Source organism: Silene latifolia, chromosome Y, assembly GCF_048544455.1.
Source record: "Silene latifolia isolate original U9 population chromosome Y, ASM4854445v1, whole genome shotgun sequence".
Lineage (NCBI taxonomy): Eukaryota > Viridiplantae > Streptophyta > Magnoliopsida > Caryophyllales > Caryophyllaceae > Silene > Silene latifolia.
Genome location: NC_133538.1, coordinates 106,938,436 through 106,960,672, shown reverse-complemented (window position 1 = coordinate 106,960,672; position 22,237 = coordinate 106,938,436). Strand labels below are relative to the sequence as shown.

Sequence of the window (22,237 nt, the reverse complement as noted above, 5' to 3'; positions counted from 1 at the left end):
TATTGGTTTTATTTTCCTAAAAAAAAATTATTTTATTAATCAAACACTCTTTTATTCTTATGTCAATATTATGTTAACGGGAATTATTTGTTGGTCATGCGGCATACATAAAATCTTAGACATGAACGATTTACTATATGTCTATATTCCATTTTATTGTGAAATCTGTCACACATTATTTTAATATCCGTGCAACGCAAGGGCAAGAAAACTAGTTATATTATTATAGTTTAATTTAATCAGCCGTGGCTCCGTTACAGCCGACCCCAAATCATTTTGGGATTAAGGCTATGATGTTGTTGTAGTTTAATTTAATCAGTTTGACAATTGTAATAAGACCTTTAATGGTTATTTTATATAAAATACTTTGGTTTGTTTCACTTTGTTATTCACTATCTCGACTCTCGAGCAATCCGAGATGGTAACAGGTTTATTTACTTGGGAGGCATAACTAAAGGCACCTAAATAAATGGGGGTGTTACACTAACCAAAACGTACTTCCGTTATGCTGATGTGACCATAGATGATGATTTTTATGTAAACAAATAGACAAAAATTGTACTGTTGTCCATTTGTGTACCTTTTTTTTAGTACAAAGGGAGTAGTTCAATTCAAACATTGTTGCTCGTTTGCTATACTAGGTTTCATTGAGCTGCTGTGATGCCTTGCTTTTGACAATGGTGTTAGTGTACACAAAATGGACAACAGTACAATTTTTGTCTATTTGTTTACATAAAAATCATCATCTATGGTCACATCATCATAACGGAAGATCAATAAAGAAGATACACGAATGGCTACTGATGAGAAACACAAGTTTTAGAGAAACAAATCCAATCATTCATTAAATAATTCAAGATCATACATATTACTCGTACTGGCTTGTACAGCGACATCTACATCTACAAAGTGAAATCACGTATACAGTGCAGCGGAAAAAGGCACTGCACCTTTTTAATGCACCTTCTACCCTATTTTACACACAACCAGCAAGAAGGCCGGAAAATATACAATGTAGTCAACAAGTCCATACAAGAAGGGTACCTTAATCGGCATGCTCCATCCAAGGCTGTGAAATACAGAAATATCAACAAATAATGTTTCAAACATCAAGACTCCACAAGTTTGTCTTGTTAGATGCACTGGGACACTTTGAAATCATGGCATTTCCATGTTGGAGTAACCTCCATTGGACTAACATTGTCTGAAGAAGCTAACTGACGAGTTGTCGACTTATCTGTCCTAGCCCTAATTATCAATTCCTCTTTAGGGTTTGCTTGGTCTTTTGAGCTTAATACGTTTAATGGCAGTTTTTTCTGCTTAACTCTACCTCTCTTCCTACCATTAACACATAAATCATCATACCCTTCAGATTTCTTCTCTTGGGGCTGACTTGATTCACCTTCACCACTATCCACCTCTACCTCATCATCCTTGCTACATTTCAACACCTTCTCATTAGACTCTTCAATTTCCATTCCTCCTTTTCCATGTCCGTTACATTCTGGAGGCAATTTGACGTTTTCATCTGTCACGATAGTACCATTAGAAATGCCACTCTTATTATTTGGAGAGGAGACTTTGAGCTTCTTGTGCTTATGGCTCCTAGAGTTGGAACCGGGAGAGTGTTTTGAAATTCTAGCAGAGCTATTCATCGTCCGATGAAGTCTCACGGCGAGCTCTTCATCGGCCCCACAGTTCTCAAGAGGATTGTTTTTATTGTACAGAAGTTCAACAGGCACGTGTATCTTCAACTTGTTCCTCTTTTGGTGCTTACCCCGGCTACTAGTCTCTTCAAAACCCAAAGCAACCAAATCCAGGGCAGACTTAGCAGCAGCCACGGCCTTTGCAGCGATGGCAGCTTTCTCCTCAGCCACAGCTCTCGCGGCTTCTGCTGACCTGGCAGCAGCACAAGCTGCTGACTCAGCAGCAATAGCTATCTCCTCAGGAGACATGTTTGGTCCATTCTTATAAGATTTCAATAAATCATTAAGACGCATATCAAATTCACTCATTGGACTCTGACCAATTGACGCATTCAAGCTCGGGCTCAAACTCAGGCTTGAGCTATTTTCTTGAGAGCACTGCGAGGTGCTCTCTAAACAGCTTTGTTTTTTCAGCCCAGCAAGCAAACGCTTTCGAGGTGGCAAACGAACATCAGCATCAAATTGATTCGCATCGCAACCATTGGAATCCATCATCAATTCCCCTCCTTTCAGCAATAACTAGGGGACACAGTGTGCATCTTCAAAATGACACAACCACCACAGCTACGACACAAGAACTGCAAGAGGCGCACCTTCAGATTCATCAACATGAATTCAACACAAAACACTCCATGTAATCCATATCCATCAAATACTCAACATAAAAGAGCCCTAAAGTCTGCTAGTAAAATTCATAAAATTACTCCTACATCTGCAGGATCTAAACCTAAATTGACTAATCAACATAACAAATTAATTCCATAATAGACAAGCAAATGAGGGTCCACATCATGTACAGAGGTTTAATGTAATTATCCAACATAAATTTCAATAAATTAAATCAGATTAATTGTTAATCAACAAAGTTAACAGGTTCATTAGATAAATTCAGCAAAAACACAATAAATAAAGAATTCCAACGTGATTAACAAATTCTGAAGTGGGTTTTTTTCAGATGATCAAATGGAGAAAAACCCAGGTCAGAATTGTGATCAATTGAAATGGGTAGAAGAGAAATTACCTGATCTTTGAGGATTATGAGAAGGGTATTTACTGCAATTTTGAAATTAGGGTTTGGGAAAGAATAGAGAGAGAAATGAAAATGAAGAAGGGCAAACAAATCCAATTGTATGAAATGCAATGGAGATGTGTTATTAAGACTCCCCGTATTTTCTCGATCATTTTCTTATTCGTCAACATCATTTTTCACTAACTTTTCCATTTACCCTCTCTAATTTATATCTACATCTATGCAACAATGGGATTTTCCAACACACCCAAATATATGGGAACCTCCCCAAAAGAACACAAATTATCCTTCTTATTTTTTTGGGGACCTCCTCTATAAATGGTGGAGCCTCTAATTAAAGGGAAGTGTGTGCAATAATGAGGCTCTCCATCTAAGAGCATCGCAAAGGTGAGGAGGTGCCCACTGCCTCCCCATATGCACTTTTTCTCCTCATATGGGGCTACTCATTATTGCGCCAAGGCCGCCAACCTCCCCAACATTTGGCGTTCCTCTATTTTTGGAGGACCTTCGCAAATGAAAAAGTGGGTCATGCTCTAATAAATAAATAATTATTGGGGTTCCTTTACTTTTGCAGGATTATTTAGAGCAGAGTAGAGTAGAGTCGAGTCGAGTCGGGTTGGATGAGGTACATTTGAGTTTGTAACTTCAAATCTATTTAGCGTGGTTGTTTTATCTTTCTCGTGTTTAGTTTCAAGTTTAAAAAAATATTTTTCTTGTCTTATTTTCGAAATTAATCAACTTATTAACTCAATTACTTAAAAATAAAAAATACTTAACATTAAAAAATTAATTATCAATGTAATTAACTAATTAAAATTGGTAATTAAAATCTTAATAGTCAATTTATTTAACAAATTCTAATCATCCATGTCAAATTTAAATATTGTTGGGGAACCCCATTGTTGCAGAGATGTAATTATGAAATGGGGAGGGTAAATGAAAAAGTTAGTGGAAAATGAGGCGGACGAATAAGAAAAGTAAAGAGAAAATATGGGGAGCCCCATTGTTGCGGATGCTCTTAGGGACAAAGATGACAAAGGGTACAAAATAAAAATTAATTATTAGAGCATGTTTGGCCCTGTTTTTAAAATATAGTTTCTGTTTTTCAAAAGTAATTTTTAAAAAACTGTTTTTTCTAAAAATTAGGGTATGTTTGGTTAAGCTCATAATAAGTGCTTTTGATAATTTCTAGTGTTTGGCCTAATTTACTTGTTTTAGTTTATTTTTAATTCATTTATTGTTGTATAAATATATTTTCCATCAAAATATATAGAAATATAGAATCATAGATAAATAAAATAGGTACGAATTATACGATATTGTAAATTATACTATAAGACCGTTGTGTAGTACGACTGCTTAATTAAAAAGTCGCCATTTAGTGTTAAAAATGACAATGTTTTATTTTTTTTATAAAGTGACTAATTTTTATTAGTGGTCACTTTTTAACATAAAGAAATGATCACTATTTATCGTGTAATGCACTTTGTGTCTCTCGCAGTCTCGCTCCATACGATGGTGGCGCACAATAAAAGAATGTGACCTTTTTATATTTTTTTCTTAATCTTTTCATGATACTTGTGATATTTTTTTAATTAGAACCCATTTTTATAATACTAGACTATAAATATATATTTTATTGTATGGTTTTATAATGTTACAAGTAACATAAAAGATCACAAATTTTGTTTATTAACATAATTTGACAAAAGTAAAAAATAATTTACGGTAACGTTACTTTATGCCTAGAAATAGTAATTTACTTAAACAAAGTAAAAAATGTAGCATAGGAAATAAGAGGATCACGCAAAAAGGAAGTTTATAGTTATTGGTTTTGGAAGAAATGGAAACAGAAGCATCAAAGTGAAAAAGTGGATTTGTGCTTCAGAAAAACTGCTTCTATTTTTTAAAAACTGGGTGTTTGGCACAACTTCTAGTTTTAGGAAACAAAAACACTTTTTTAATCTTGGCCAAACACATACTAAATTTGTGATTTATACAAATGGTTGGAGTGGTTTATAGTTAAACCATAATATATTAATTAACTAACAGTCTAACACGGGTTTGGTTATATCATTATGTGGTAGTAATGAATTAATGCCCTCATGTAGTAACCTTATCTTTATTAATTCAGATGCATTTGCTAATCAGAGATCGCGCCACGTCATCATGTACAGCCTTTTCTTTTTTCTTTTTTTTTTGGAAATTCAGTCATTGGTGAGTCCCGCCCGTGTGCAAAAGAATTTATTTCTTAAGATGGTCTGCCAATACAAACATGCTACAATTTCCGACTTAGAAATAATTTTATGAAATAATTTCATAAAATCGGAATAAATGAATTAATTACATATACTCAAAATAAATTACATAATTAATAGTAAAAGTACATAATTACGAGAATAAATTACATATAATTACGGGAATGAATTACTTATATTACACATAATTACGGGAATGATTTACATACTGAATAGCATATAATGGGTACGAATTACATAAATTTATAAATTTAATTATTACAAATAATGTGAATAAATTACATAATTTGTGAAACTAAATTTTTAAATTTTTTTTTTAAAAAAATAATCCTCTCAGATCTGCCGAGAAAGCCGTTCATCACCGAGGATTTATTTACTTGGAGCAAAAATTACGGCAACTTTACTATCAGCTACACACTCCAAAGTAGGAAGATAACAATGATAGGCTACCGAGTAATTTCTACTTCGACAAGTAAGTTTTCGAGGATACATTAATATCGTCATGTTAAATACACTTCAACCGTACAATCTGCAAATAAGTGTCAATTAAATTCCAAAATATATAAATCAGAAATATGAACTACATAAACATCAGATAAACAGTTATGCAGAAATAATGTTATATGCAGTTACTTCAGTGATGGGGAACAGTTATAGATCATTGCAAGTAGTGGTTTAGTGGAATAATGGCAAAGGTGGGTAAGTTAGGGTTACAAGTGTGGACACAGGCCACCTGCGCCGCGCGCACCCGCGCGTTGGTTTCGAGGGGGCAACACTTCTCCCACGGAACCTTGGTTTGCCAAAGCACGTCATGGGCCGTTAACGATTGGTGAGGCATTGAAACCGGTGAAAGGTTGAATAAGCCTGCATTTGTCGAGTCGCGATCAATTTGTTATGGAAAAATTGGAAACCGTTCGAATACCTCGCGTCATGTCAAGACACAAAGTAGTGACATGAACACTAAGAACTCGTTATCCTTAGCATTCTATGTCTAGAATGACTCTCGAAGATGCCAATGGACTGTCCAGAGATAAATGGAGTAAGGGGTGAGGGTAAGTATTAGGAAGCTCTTTAATTCGAACACCTAATCTCGCCCGCCTAGATAGCGGCCTCTACTAATGATTAGGGAAATGGTTCATATTTGATATGTCGTCGATGTAATGCATGCAATGCAACAAACATAGATTAATCCTAGCATGTGAAATTAGACTATATCGGTTAACAGGTATTTTAGCAAACAATTGGGTCGAAGTTGGAACTTAGATTCAATACATGTGAATGCCATACAATTAAATCATACAAAATAATAATAAATGAAATTACAAGCCTTATTTGATCTATGCCAAAAGCACGCGCAAAGACGGGATTTCAAAGAAGAAAATAAAAAGGAAAATAAAATTGGAAATAAAATACGAAAATACGTCAGATTAAAGGTGATAATACGAATAATAGTTAATTTGAACTGTAATTAGGAGCTACGTCAAGGCAAGAAATAGTTCAGGGACAGAAACCAACCCAGAATAGGCGCATCATCTGATGCGTCCTCTAGAAGAGGCGCAGCATTTCCTGCGTCTGTTCTAGAGCTGGGTTCTGGCTGTGAAGTCAGAACCGCAAAACCGTTATCGTTCGTTGGTAGATTTAGGAGGAATTATCGAAATTAGACTCGGATTGAAGTGTTTTAACCGATTATATTTATCTGGGCAAGTCATAAAACGAAATAAAAATGAGAAATTACAGCGGTTTACATGATTATGATTAACTCGTGTCGGAAATACAAAAGGGAAAAACTTGAGGTTAAACTAAGATGGAATTAGACAAACAAAACTCGAAAGAAAACTTATGTATCAAGTTAGGGTTCCAGAACCTCGACATGAACAAGTCGAAACCCGAAGAATCGATTTGAATTAAAACGGCGAAAACCCGCAAGTATTGGATTACTCGGAATTAAGGACGAATTAAACATTGGATTTGTTAAAAAAACACGATTTATATACTGAAACAACAAAGAAAACAAAGAAATAAGAAAGAAATAAGAAAAAGAGAAACTTGCAGGAAGTCGAGGAAGAAGAAGAAGAGCAGGAGCAGCAAGCAGTCGCTGGAAGAGGCACAAAAAAGCTGCGATCCTTCGAAGAGGCGCAGCTGCTGTTGCGTTTCTTCTCGACGTCTGACCTCTGCTGTTTCGTAAAAAAGGGTTTTAAAAGATGGATTTTAAATCGGTTTTCAAACGTACTTTTGATATAGATCTACATTAATTGATACAAAATAAAAAGGTACAATAAAAAAATGGGATTTACACCCTCAGACTTACATGTTTGACGAAACGAGATTGACTAAAGTTATCGTTTTAGTGATTGCTCGACTCGAATATGCGTGGAAAGTGCCTTCGTTGGAGGATTTAGTAGATTGATTAGGTTGATTAAAGGAGGAGTTGGTCAAATTGGTCGGTCTATGGAACGTGACTGGGACTCAGAATGATATGAGCTTACGTGGTCGATTGATCAAGCACGTAGGCGTCGAAAGTAATAGCGTAGTCTAGAATGAAAAGAGAGAAAAAGAAGGAGCGGAACATTCGCGTGACAAATAGGAGGCCGAAGGCTTCTATTTATACTAAACATATGGAAGAGTTTAGGAATGACACGGATTTGGAAACAAATCACGGAAATATTCTGGAAAACGTGAAAAGAGGGCTAGAGAAGAGGCGCAACAGCCACTGCGATCCTTCGAAGAGGCGCAGCACCTGCTGCGTCATTTCCCCAGAGGTTTCCTCCTCAGCAAGAAAGATTTCCGCGTTTTATTATGGAATTTCGGTAGATTTACACTTCCTTATTCCATAAAACACAATATACGGAAGATATTTACTTAAAATATATATTTTAATTAGGAATAAATATCCTAATAATTCTAGAATATTCCGGAATATTCCGACTCGGCATTTAAACGGTTTTTAGAAAATGAAGCGGTTTTTGATCCGGACTCCAAATGAACTCTAATTACTGTCAAAACGACCGTATTGGTGTGTAAATGACGACCAAGGGATTGAATCGAGTGTTTGAGCTATCACTTGTTGATGAACTTATAGACTGTCATAAATCATTCCGCGTATCAAATATGCGGCCCAATCATCACTGGGTGGTTGGCGGGAGGTGTAGAAATGAGGTATCTACATAGCCCCCACTTTGACTGAGGCTTGGACAAGGAAAAAGTCAAAGTATAGCCATCAGGTCAATCGAAGATTACAACCTGACGATTATGGCGATGCGAGGCGGCTCAAGGGGTCTGGACGAAGGACCTGTAACACCCCCATTGTGACACCCTCATTCATTGCGGAAAAATAAACACGTAATTCTAGAATAAAACTGCATGGATATGTTTGTAATAGGTTCATTTGGGTAAAAACCTGTAATTTTTAAAACCTGAACCTGTTATAAAAGTATCCAAATGGGAAGGTGTCAAACATGCAAGGTCTAAATAAATCTCATAATAAAACATCGCTAAAGTCGCGAAACAAAGTTATACAACCCAAATATGATAACGGGAGACATATGTCCCTAAAAAGTATATAACATAAAAAGTGTTTAAGGGTCACAATAAAATAAAGCCAATCTAGGTCCCAAGGTTACTTTGCTAGCTAGCTCGTCCATGTACCCCATATATGCATCACCTACCTGTCATTCGCATTTTATACAAATACGAAAGCCACAGTCAGTGGGGAGTAACTCCGAGTTCTCCCAGCCACGAAATGTCATAGTTAATATAACATGTAAACATAAGAATATGAATATGAACAACACATAGCCTTAGCATACAAATGCAAGACAATCGTGCTTATCATGTGAACAACAATATAACAACACGTAGTCCTAGCATGTGAATACTAGACCGACTCATACTACACTATCATGTGAATCACATAACATCCGTGAATCCAAACTCTATCAACCATAGCCGGCTTGCATCTCACCTTATATGATTCATAGAATCATCAAACAAGAAAGGACAATATATCTAGAGACAGGCATAAGTTCTTAGGACAGTCAATAGTCACTCTGTAACTCGAGTCTATACCACGAGGTAAGGTAAACACCCTAGTCCTAAACCTGCGCAGACCTAGCGACATGCGGAAAATACCGGATCCAAGACCCATGATCACACACATGAGTACCCCTAAGGAGTCCACCAAAGGGTTGGCTAGTACTTAAGCTGACCACATACTTCTAAGAGTACGTCAGGAGGTCATGCCCTAACTTGGATATAAGCCCACCAAGCTAGGACACAAAGGCTATTAAGCGGTGAACATACACTCGTCAAAGACTATAAGGGCCTATCTATGATGACGAAGGCCGAAATACTCACCTAGGACCTAGTCCCAGCTTAAATACTTTAGCCCACACCACACAAGACAAGTAGGACACCCAATTAACCATAAGAGGGGCAAAGAGTCCAAACTTGCACACACACAAATGATCATACACACCCTAGCATATGAAAGACTACGCAAGAGCATATTCAGCTGACAATCCAACAATATCTCCAATATCAATAATAATCCAAATTCAAGCTAACCAACAGTACCATAATCCATGAGAACAAGCTAAAATGGCAAAGAGGCAATAAGACTCAAGCATAAGGCATCCAAAGCATCCAACAACCAACATGTGAAATGATAATTACAAATATCAAGGCATAAACATAAAACATCCAATAACAACCAATCTAACCTCAAAGACAAACCCTCGACCCGAGTCCCGCGACGGGTCATCGGTCAAATCGAGGCTGACCGGTTTAAACCCAGTTTGACCAAACTCGTTCGGTCAATCTGGCCCAGCTCAGAGTCTTGGCCTACTTTGGCCCAAATCACAAAATTCATCACAATATCATTCTCATGCTATTTCCAATTTCTATCATGTGAACACTATCAACATAAAGAAAACATTCTAACTTACAAAACAACTAATTCTCCAAAATTCTCGCATAATAAAATAGCATAAATAACCGTCTCACACAAGGGTAAACTTTTCTATAAATTTTAATCGATAAAACGACGCCATTTACTCATACGGACTCCAAATTGAGTGATTCAAGTGGCTAAACCACCTATTTTTCGATGCCGTTCAATCTGTCATATTTTGTGGAAACATTGGAAACCGTCTCGATGCATCGACGCGTTCCAGCCAACACGCGGACTTGTCACAACACATAATTCCTCATCCAAATTTGTTCCAAACAATAATATACAAATGGGTAACATAAATTAAACATAAGCATACTCATCTTACTCCATTCATTCATTTATCAACAAGATCGTCTCAAACAACAACAAACAACAACAAACAACAACAAACAACAAATACAACTACTAATGTGGCATTAATTCGTCGAGTAACTCGGAATAGTTACCTTAAGCTAGCAAAGAGACAAGTAATAACTTGAGAAAACTTCTAAAACCCAAAATTACTCTTCATCTTCAACAACATATGAGTCACCTAACTCATCTTCAAATTCTTCACCTATAAGAACAACAAAAACACAATTATTAAGCTTAAATTCGAAACCCTAAAAAAAGTGTCTTAAACAAAAATTAGGGGAAATGAAAATAAAGCTTACTAGTAGATGAGGATTGAAGAGAGGATTCCAAATATATAATTTTTATGAGATTTGGTGGAGAAATGAAGGATTTATGGTGGATTTAGGGATTGTAAGGAGGATGTTTAGTGGGTTTTTGGTGTTTGAGAGAAGGAGGAGATAGATTGAGTTATGGAGGAAATGAAAATTGGAAGAGGGGACAAATGGAGGGTAGGAGGCCATCCAAAAGGCATGGGGAGATGGGTCATTTGTTTACGTTTTGGTTCGTTTCGACGGAAATTAGAAATATTCGTCGAACGCGATTTTCGAGAAAATTAAAGTTCTTAAACACGATTTTACTAAAATATTAAGTACTCATATGCCCAATATCCAAACTCGTTTACCCAACGACCGTAAGAAATGGGAAAATCCCAATTTTACGACTTTTATCCGAAATTTATTTTATCAAAGGAAAAGGTTTAAATATAGTTTAAATCACTTTTAAACATTTCTAAACTATCAAAAATGATTACATTTCTTCAAAATAAAATAAGGTTATATTTTATCAAATAAATTTTATTTCAAATAAATTAATATTAAATTAAAATAGATTAAAATATTACTCTTAAAATATAATAAAGGTCTTCAAATTTACGGGGTGTTACAATCATCCCTCCTTTTAAGAAGTTTCGTCCCCGAAACTTAGAAGAAGGAACATTGTATATATGTAGGTCTATCTCTTTAAAATCAAGTAAACAAAATCTTCAAAATATGAACGTATGAAATATAAGTGTCTTTTCAATGGAACGGAATATCCTCGTCGGCCGTCCAAGAACATCAACATTCCAAATCAAAGACATAAAAATATATATTTTTACACCAACAAATGAGAAAACCAATTATCGGACGTCTCCAATAATGAGCTTTGCCACTCATTGACGTTAAAACCAGTGGAAAACATTAAAACATTTCCTAAAGTCTTTAGTTCGAAACTCTATAATAAGGATAATAACTCCACTAGCTATGACCAAACTCTAACTACGACTTTTAAACAACTAGGCAAGGACTACTAACGCGGAGAGTATTTAAGAGAAGGAGAGGAACACTCGAAAGGATAGCTAAAACTCACAAGAATTAGATAAAGGAAAGAGAATCACCTCACGAGAAAAGTTCGGGATATTTAACTAACATAGAAGATTCAGGCTCCCAAGTTTCATCTTCGACATTTCCACAACGCCAAAGGATACGAACTAGGGGCACAACTTTGTTTCTAAGTTGCTTGTTTGCTCTTTCGAGGATTCAGATCGGTCTTTCTTCCAAAGTCAAGTTAGGCTCCAAATCTGGGATTTCTTCTTGAATGACATGGCTCAGATCACTAATGTACTTCCTCAACTGAGATACATGGAAGACATCATGAACCTTGCTCAAATTCGGGGGCAACTCTAAACGGTAAGCAACGGGACCAATCTTCTCAAGCACACGGAAAGGTCCAATGTATTTAGGACTCAGCTTTCCTTTCACACCAAACCGTTTTACCCCTTTCATAGGTGATACTTTAAGGAACACTCGATCATCAACCTCAAAGGCAAGTGGTCGACGACGGACATCGGCATACGATTTCTGTCTGTCTTGAGCGGCTTTCATACGCTCTCGAATGATCTGAACCTGATTGATGGTCTCAGTTACCAAATCGGGTCCCAACACATGAGCATCTTGGACTTGATCCCAACAAACAGGACTACGGCACTTCCTACTGTACAAAGCTTCATAAGGTGACATCTTGATAGAGGAATGATAGTATTCGACAAGAGGTAAACATTTCTCCCAAGAAGTGTGGAAGTCTAAAGCACAAGCACGGAGGAGGTCCTCTAAAGTCTGGATAGTTCTCTCAGTCTGTCCATCTGTAGCGGCATGAAAAGCGGTACTCATCAGTAGCTTACTACCTATGGCTTCTTGCAAAGCAGTCCAGAAACGGGGACAGAATATCGGGTCACGATCTGAAACTATATCCTTAGGCACTCCATGGTAGCGTACTATCTCCTTCACGTAGGCACTAGCTAGGACATCTAATCTCCATGTCTCCTTGATAGGTATAAACCTAGCACATTTGGTCAATCGATCTACAACCACCCAAACCGCATCTTTTCCGCTAGCAGTCTTAGGTAAAGCCATCACAAAGTCCATAGAGATGGACTCCCATTTCCAAAGGGGAACATCCAAAGGTTGTAGCAAACCCCCGGGTTTCTGATGCTCAATCTTCACTTTCTGACAGGTAAGACACTTGCTAACATACTCTAGGACATCAATCTTCATCCTAGGCCACCAAAACTGTAATCTCAAGTCTTTATACATCTTGTCACCACCAGGATGAATAGAGTAAGGAGAAAGGTAAGCTTCATCAAGGATCTTCTTCCTCAACTCGGCTACTCTCGGAACATACATCATACCTTGGTAACGAAGGTATCCATCGCTATCCACCACACAATCCTTAGCTTGCCCAAGTTGGATTTTTGCTTGAATGGACTTGAAAGTAGCATCCTCATGTAAAGTTAACAAGGATGTCAAAGATAGAGTTTCATAGGTTATGAGTTTCAAACTTAAAAGAGGAGCATGATGAAGCGAGAAAGAGAGGTATGAATGGTAACCTTTATGGTCAAAGAAGAAAGGAATTAGACAACAAGGAAACGCCAGGTACTCAATCTGAAACAACAACATCATCCAAATGGTCCCGAAACTTTCTAACAACAAATCTTATGACTATAACACTCCCAAGGATTTCCTCAAAACACTCATGTTACTTCATCCTAATCTATTCCCTGAAACAAGGTACTCTACTATAAGTGTGATTTCACCACTCCAAATCCTCAAACATCCACAAACAACTTCCACAAGATCAAGGTCAAAGTTCCAACAAAGCTATACTCATATCCAACTAGTGTCAACCATGGGTTTCCTAAAATAGTAAAGTCCTCAATCAAAGATCCGAATACCAAGCTATAAATTCCCAGAAAGGGTTCCTCAAATATTCCACCATTCAATTCCATTCATTTAAAGTCAAGTACTAAGCACTAGTATCCCAAGACATGTCTCACTACACTCCCCAAAGCTCTCAAATCCCAAACCTAAACAACAAAGCCAAGTTCTATAGGCTTAGGAACAAACGTAACTCACACTTGACAACCCAAAATCCACCAATCAAGAATACTCACTTTATCAAGGATCTAGGTCTAAGAATCACTAGGTATGTCTCATCGCACTACCTAAGTCTTCCTAACATCACAACCTCTCAAAACCAGGGTTATGGGTTAACCATAAACAATCTCCTCAAAGGTCCAATTTTCCAACCAAGGTTAAGATTCCTCAAAAGAAAAAGTACTATCAAAAGGCGTTAAGGGAGGATAAGTAAGGAACAAAGGACAAGTTATGAGGGTACAAGAGTAACTTTCAAGGAAAGAGAAGAGAGAGTTTAGAAGAAGAATAAGCGCCAAGAGATAAAGAATAAGGCAAGGTATATAAAGAATGAAAAACATCTTCGAGGAAGTAGAAGCATTCTTCAAAGGTAAACAAATCTTCAGTCCTCGGCAATAGGCACCAAATCTTGATCTTCATGTAGGTAAGCTCGCGGTCATTGATCCAAGGGTACAAAAATAATTGGCAATCAACAAACATGTTAGAACCTACCACGAAGCATACACAAAGAGACTACAACATAAGGTCCTAAGTCTACCCATGTAACACCCCCATACTCCAAGTGCCTTACCAGGACCACTCAGGTATGAAGACATTACCATCTCGGTTGCCCGAGGTATGATAATCAAATAAACAATGAAGAAACAACGTTTAATTATAAATACTTAGCGAAGAAGTACAATCCTCAAAACCAAACTGAAAGTACAATACATGTTCTCAAACTGACTGTTCTAACTGAAATGTAAATAACTAATAAGCTACAGCGGAAGACTCCTATCATCATGTCGTGGCCATCCCGGCTATCCCAGACTCATCTCAATACCGCTCAATATCCGCTCACCATCACCGAATGGATCACCGCAGTTTACAAAACAACACCGGGTCGTCAGACTAATCACACAATTCAATATATAATAACAATAAGGCAAACAGAGACGCTTAATCGCCACACACACGCAATCATGCCAAATCCAATCGTCTCAATCATCGATCGTCCACCTTTGGGAGCCCCGCCAGTGGGGGACCGCAGCCGTACCCACCAAATCCCCGCTCCACATAGTGAGCGATAACCCTGTCCATTAATGTGCACATCCCTTCTGTGGCGGGTTCCACAGAAGGCGAAACTAGGGCGTGAAGCCACTCCCGCAAGTGACCCCACTCGGCCCGAGGCCACGCCGCGAACCATCAACAACGATCACAACCACAATCACAATACAATTATTACATCAAACAACCAAATACAATACATCAACCAATATCCCATTATGGGACTAATACTGAGTAGGAAATCCTACCTGGTAAGCACACAATCAGACGGTCTCTACTGCTGAATAAAAAAGCATCCTCTATGAACCCTCCTCCTATCATACAACACATAAAGGCTACCAAATCACATACTACACATAAACCCCCAAATCTCTAAATTAGGCTTTAACCAATTCAAAGGAAAGACAATAAAAAGGGTACATAGATCTTACCCTCGACGCAAGGAACTCAACGGTATAATCAACGCTAAGAACTGACCTTCCAAACTCCGGGGATTGCTAATTATGCGATTAGGATGAAGAACTTGTTTGCTTTCTCTCTTAAACTGTAATTTAGGTTTTGCAAAAGTGATTTAGAATAATGACGACAAAGCTTATATACCTTAATCGCATATTTAACAAAACCCGAGAAAATTCCCCGTAAAACCGGCTACTCGATCGAGTACCCAAGGATACTCGATCGAGTACCCCAGCTACTCGATCGAGTACCCCATCTACTCGATCGAGTACCCAACAGTCGAAACTTTTCCAAAACGCAACTTACCCTTACTCGACAGAGTAAGGCCTACTCGATAGAGTACCCCAAGACTTATAAATACGGAGTATTACAGTCTTCCCTCCTTAAAAGGAACTTCGTCCCCGAAGTTCAAACCACTACTAAACAAAGGTACTCCCACAACATTCCCGACTCAACAATCAAACAAAATTCAACATAAAACATGATACTAACCCAACTCATATCGACAAACATACCGACACAACATATAAAAGGGGTATAAAACTCTTAAAAACTATTCGCTATCATCTCCTACCCCCCTAAAAGAAACAAGGTTACGTCCCCGTAACCATACATACCTGATAAAAAAGGAAAGGGTAACTCTCTTTCATAGCTTCATCTGGCTCCCATGTAGCTTCCTCTGTCTCGTGGTTAGACCAAAGGATCTTAAGCAAAACTGTCTCACCACTCCTAGTCTTTCTAACCTTTCGGTCTAGAATCTGCTTAGGCACCTCAAGATATGATAAGGACTCATCTAGCTCTAAGCTCTCTGCCTCTAACACATGTGACGGGTCACTCACATACTTCCGCAGCTGCGATACGTGAAACACATTGTGTACTCTCTCTAACGCAGCAGGTAAAGCCAGACGATAAGCAACCTCTCCCACCCGCTCTAAGATCTTATAAGGACCGATGAACTTCTGACTCAGCTTACCTTTCTTCCCAAATCTCATAACCCCACGCATAGGAGACACTTTCAGAAGAACCTTATCCCCAACCTGAAACTCTATATCCCGGCGATGTAGATCTGCATAACTCTTTTGTCGATCCTGAGCTGCTCTCATCCTTTCCCTGATCATTTTAATCTGTTCCACCATCTCATGCACCATCTCTGGTCCCAAAACCACTACTTTAGCACTATCGTCGCAACAGATTGGACTCCTACATCTTCTCCCATACAAAGCCTCAAACGGTGCCATACCAATACTCGTGTGATAGCTGTTATTGTAAGAAAATTCTATCAAGTCCAACCTATGCTCCCAGCTACCACCAAAATCCATCACACAAGCTCGCAACATATCCTCAAGAGTCTTGATTGTTCTCTCAGTCTGCCCGTCTGTCGCAGGATGAAATGCTGTACTCATCTTCAAAGTTGTTCCCAACGATTCCTGCAACTCCTTCCAAAACCCCGATATAAACCTCGCATCTCTGTCAGACACTATGTCCTTAGGGACTCCATGTAACTTAAGCACGTTCTTTCGATAGGCCATAGCCAATTGTGCCTTAGTCCATGTATCTTTCATTGGAACAAAGTGAGCTGACTTGGTCAGTCGATCCACTATTACCCAAATCATGTTGTTACCTTGTTGGCTCTTTGGTAAACCCACAATGAAGTCCATGGAAATGGATTCCCACTTCCACTCAGGTACCTCTAAAGACTGAATCTTACCTTGTGGTCGTCGCTGTTCCCCTTTAATTCTCTCGGCATGTCAAACAACGGACACAAACTCACTGTCTCTTTCTTCATCCAGGCCACCAAAACGTTTTCTTCAAATCCTTGTATAGCTTGTCTCCACCTGGATGAACTGAATATGGTGTGCAATGCGCCTCTGTCATGATAGTCTTTTTCAACTCCTCATCATTAGGAACACACCACCTACCATCAAACCGCAAACTACCATCTGTATGAATAGAAAAGCGGGACACAGTCCCTTTCTCTACTCCAGCTCTCCACTCAACTATCTTAGGATCCAAAGCCTGCTTACCTCGAATATCATCATAAAACTCAAGTGATCTTGTCATATCACCCATGGCATCTCCTTCGCATCATATGTATCCCAAAGCTCGCTACCTCATCCCTCAGCCTCATCAAGGATAGAGCTGTACACAGAGAATGTACACTCTTCCCACTCAAAGCATCAGCAACAACATTGGCCTTCCCTTCATGGTAGATGATTTCCATGTCGTAATCGCCAATCAGCTCCATTCACCTCCTCTGTCTCATGTTCAACTCCTTCTGTGTGAAGATTTACTTGAGACTCTTGTGATCAGAAAATACCTTAAAGATTGCTCCATAAAGGTAATGTCTCCAAATCTTGAGAGCAAACACCACTGCACCCAACTCCAGATCATGAGTAGGGTAGTTCTCCTCATAAGGCTTCAATTGCCTAGAAGCATAGGCAATCACTTTACCATTCTGCATCAACACACATCCCAGCCCATTCTTTGAGGCATCTGTATAAACCTCAAAGTTCTCGGTCCCTTCAGTAATGCTAAGACAGAGCCGTGGTCAAACGCTCCTTTAATGTTTGGAACGCCGTCTCACAACTCTCATCCCAATGAAACCTGTTCTCTTTCCTCATCAACGCTGTCATAGGTCTAGCTATCTTGGAGAAATCCTTCACGAACCGCCTGTAGTATCCAGCTAAACCCAAGAAACTCCTAACCTCGGCAACATTCTTTGGTGCTTCCCACTTTGTCACTGCCTCTATCATCGCCGGATCCACAGCTACCCCATCTTTAGAGATTACATGCCCCAGAAAAGCAACTTTCTCTAACCAGAACTCACACTTGGATAGCTTAGCATACAACTCATGATCCCTCAAAGTTTGCAACACGATCCTCAGATGCTCCTCCTTAGTCTTAGAGTAGACTACGATGTCATCGATAAATACCACTACAAACTGGTCCAAGAACTGTCTGAAGATCCTATTCATCAAATCCATAAACACTGCTGGCGCATTAGACAACCCAAACGGCATCACCACATACTCATAATGGCCAGACCTCGACGTGAAAGCTGTCTTTGGTATGTCCACCTCTCTAATCTTCACCTGATGGTACCCCGACCTCAAATCAATCTTAGAAAAGACTGATGCACCACTCAACTGATCAAACAGGTCATCTATCCTTGGCAAAGGATACTTGTTCTTTATCGTCACTCGGTTCAGCTCCCTGTAATCTATGCATAACCTCAAACTCCCATCTTTCTTCTTCACGAAAAGAACTGGTGCTCCCCACGGCGATACGCTTGGTCTAATGTATCCCTTCTCTATCAAATCATCCAACTGCTTCCTAAGCTCCTCCATCTCCTTAGGACCCATACGGTACGGTGCCTTAGAGATCGGCCCCATCCCTGGCTTCAACTCATTGGTGAAATCTATCTCCCTCTTCGGTGGCAACCCCGGAATCTCCTCTGGAAAAACATCTGCAAACTCTCCCACCACTGGTATCTCATCAACTGTCGGAGTCTCTACTCGGTCATCTCTCACATGGCACAAGATCAAAGGACATCCCTTCCTCAGATAAGACTTCAAGGTGATACAATTTGCAATCAACTTAACTTTGGGTTTGACTAGAAACCCACGATAAGACACACTAACACCCTTAGGACCTCTTAAAGACACTTTCTTTTGATGACAGTCTATCTTAGCTTTATACTTTCCTAACCAATCCATCCCGACTATCATCTCAAAACCGTCAAAAGGAAACTCTAGCAAGTCTACAGGTAGATCAACTTGCCCAACTATCATAGATACATCTCTAAACAATCTCCCACATGATACGGACTCACCCGAAGGTATGAAAACTTGCTCACTACAGACTCATATACTCTCAAACCCAACCGTTTAACATGACTCAAGACACAAACGACCGAGAAGCCCCGAATCAAACAAAACAAAGGTAGGAATACCATTAACAAGGAATGTACCGGTGATAACGTGCGCATCTTCCTCACCGCTTTCTTTTCCATCATGAATAACTTGCCATCGGTCTTCCGCCCACCTCCCGGACAAGATCGGGTCGAAGTGGTCGGCCTTAGCACCCGACCCTTGATTGTTGTTGTTGTTGTTCGTTGGTGGTTTCTGATAAGAATTACCGCCGTTGCGGTTGCCTCCACTCTGGTAACTCGACCTCCCGGTTTGGCCATGATCCGGCCCGGTCCGTTGCTCGCGAAGCTCGTGCGCAGTCTCCGGAAAGATCCGGTGCACTTGTGCACTCATGTCTCTTGTGGCCTACACCACCATAGCTATTGAAGGTCACTCCCCAACTATTACTCACACTTCCACGGCCACGCCCAAAGGAAGCCCCAACACTGAACCCAGACCCAGAAGAAAATCCCTTAGACTGATTGTGGTTGCCTTTCTTGTGATTAGATTGGCCACCACCCTCGCTCTCAGACTTCCTCTTCTCACCACCTAACCTCTCCTGAGCCATCTCCACCAACCTCTCAGCTCTCCCAGCCCTCTCATAAGCTTCCTTAACATCAGTAAGGACTCCCACGAGTAACTTGTCCATAATCTTAGGGGTCAACCCTCTCTCAAACCTCAACGCCAGGTTCTCCTCACTCAAACCCATATCCTCAGCATACTTAGACTTCTCATTGAACTGTCTGTTGTACTTGGCTACAGACATCTCAGCGGTCATCTTAAAACTGTCAAACTCTTCCCTCAACTTACTCCTCACATGTTCCGGTACATACTCCTTCCTCACAGCCCTACGAAACTCCTCCCAAGGTATAGCAGATAACCCTTGGTTTGTATATATCTCCTTGGCACTCACTTTCACTGTATCCCACCACTTGCCAGCTGCCTCCCTCAGATAGAACGCAGCCTGCTCCACTCTCATCTCATCAGGACAGTGAACCATATCTAGTATGTTCTCAATCTCTCTAAGCCAACTATCGAGAAGGTTAGGCTCCCCAACTCCCTTATACTCTTTCGGGTTAAACCTCGCTATATAGAGGCTGATTTTAGAGTGATCAACCTCCTTCTCCTTATCTTTATTCTTATCCTCATTCACTTTCTTTAGGGTCTCAGTAAGAGCATCCTGGTGCTCTAACATCTTAACGATGTCATCCATGGTCATAAGCTCGGCTCTCGATACAAAGCGTCTTCTTGGGCGGCATCTTGAAACTATACATATATAAGAAAGGGTAGATATGAACACACGTACTAAACTTCAAAACACGAAAACACGCCACCCAGAACCTACTCGATCGAGTGCCCAAACATACTCGATCGAGTAACGGGCTACTCGATCGAGTACCCAACATACTCGATCGAGTACCCAAACATCAGACCCCAAACAGACCTTCTGATCTCTAACATACTCGATCGAGTGACCCCCTACTCGATCGAGTACCCCTAGTTACTCGATCGAGTGCCCCAAAACTCGTTTCTGAACTCAAAATTATCAAAAACCCACTCGATCTAGTCAGTCCCACTCGATCGAGTCATGCTAATTCAGAAACGCTACCCGCATGCTATATCATATGCTAACATGCTAAACTTTACAAAACCACATTACATCATAACTAACATGCTACGCATCTTTTCATACGATCTACGAGATCATTTCATCATGTTATTAAACGCCACATTGTAGAACATCCAACATGTTATCATTCCAACAACAAATCTATATATTTCATTAACCTTCCTTTCACATTCTCAACCTTCTACTTCAAACATCCAACAATTAACACATTTCATCACATTCTTACAAAAATTAACCAAACACACATACGACTCGACAAACATTCCCCCCCATGTGACCGGTTCAAAATTGTAGGGCGACTTCGCGACTTTAGGACGTCTCCCAAGCCTTTGCATTAGCTCCTACAACTTTTACCCCAGGTTCATTTTAGTTGACTCCCTATGTTCATTAGGTTCATTGGTTACAGGTTTCAGGATCGTCTCTCTGATACCATTTGTAACACCCCCATACTCCAAGTGCCTTACCAGGACCACTCAGGTATGAAGACATTACCATCTCGGTTGCCCGAGGTATGATAATCAAATAAACAATGAAGAAACAACGTTTAATTATAAATACTTAGCGAAGAAGTACAATCCTCAAAACCAAACTGAAAGTACAATACATGTTCTCAAACTGACTGTTCTAATCGAAATGTAAATAACTAATAAGCTACGCGGAAGACTCCTATCATCATGTCGTGGCCATCCCCCTATCCCAAAGACTCATCTCAATACCGCTCAATATCTCGCTCACCATCCCCGAATGGATCACCGCAGTTTACAAAACAACACCGGTCGACTAATCACACAATTCAATATGTAATAACAATAAGGCAAACAGATGCCTTAATCGCCACACACACGCAATCACGCCAAATCCAATCGTCTCAATCATCGATCGTCCTTTGGACCGATACCGCCGCGATGGGGGACCGCAGCCGTACTCACCAAATCCCCGCTCCACATAGTGAGCGATAACCCTGTCCATTAATGTGCACATCCCTTCGGTGGCGGGTTCCACGTATAGGCGAAACTAGGGCGTGAAGCCACTCCGCAAGTGACCCACACTCAGCCGAGGCCACGCCTCGCGAACCATCAACAACGATCACAACCACAATCACAATACAATTATTATATCAAACAACCAAATACAATATATCAACCAATATCCCATTATGGGACTAATGCGAGTAGGAAATCCTACCCGGTAAGCACACAATCGACGGTCTCTCTTCTTTGAATCAAAAAGCCTTCTCTATGAACCCTCCTCCTATCATACAACACATAAAGGCTACCAAATCACATACTACACATAAACCCCCAAATATCTAAATTAGGCTTTAACCAATTCAAAGGAAAGACAATAAAAAGGGTACATAGATCTTACCCTCGACGCAAGGAACTCAACGGTATAATCAACGCTAAGAACTGACCTTCCAAACTCCGGGGATTGCTAATTATGCGATTAGG

The 22,237-nt window shown here is 39.6% G+C and overlaps 1 protein-coding gene across 1 annotated transcript; it reads right to left on the bottom strand.

Annotated features, from left to right (window-relative positions):
* Window positions 1–817: 817 nt before the first annotated feature.
* Window positions 818–2,836, bottom strand: LOC141626605 (uncharacterized). The gene is made up of 2 exons (XM_074440314.1): window positions 2,728–2,836; window positions 818–2,284 (listed from the first exon to the last, which is right to left on the bottom strand). The coding sequence occupies exon 2, from the start codon at window positions 2,199–2,201 to the stop codon at window positions 1,134–1,136; it is 1,068 nt and encodes a 355-aa protein (XP_074296415.1). The 5' UTR covers window positions 2,202–2,284; window positions 2,728–2,836; the 3' UTR covers window positions 818–1,133.
* Window positions 2,837–22,237: the final 19,401 nt, after the last annotated feature.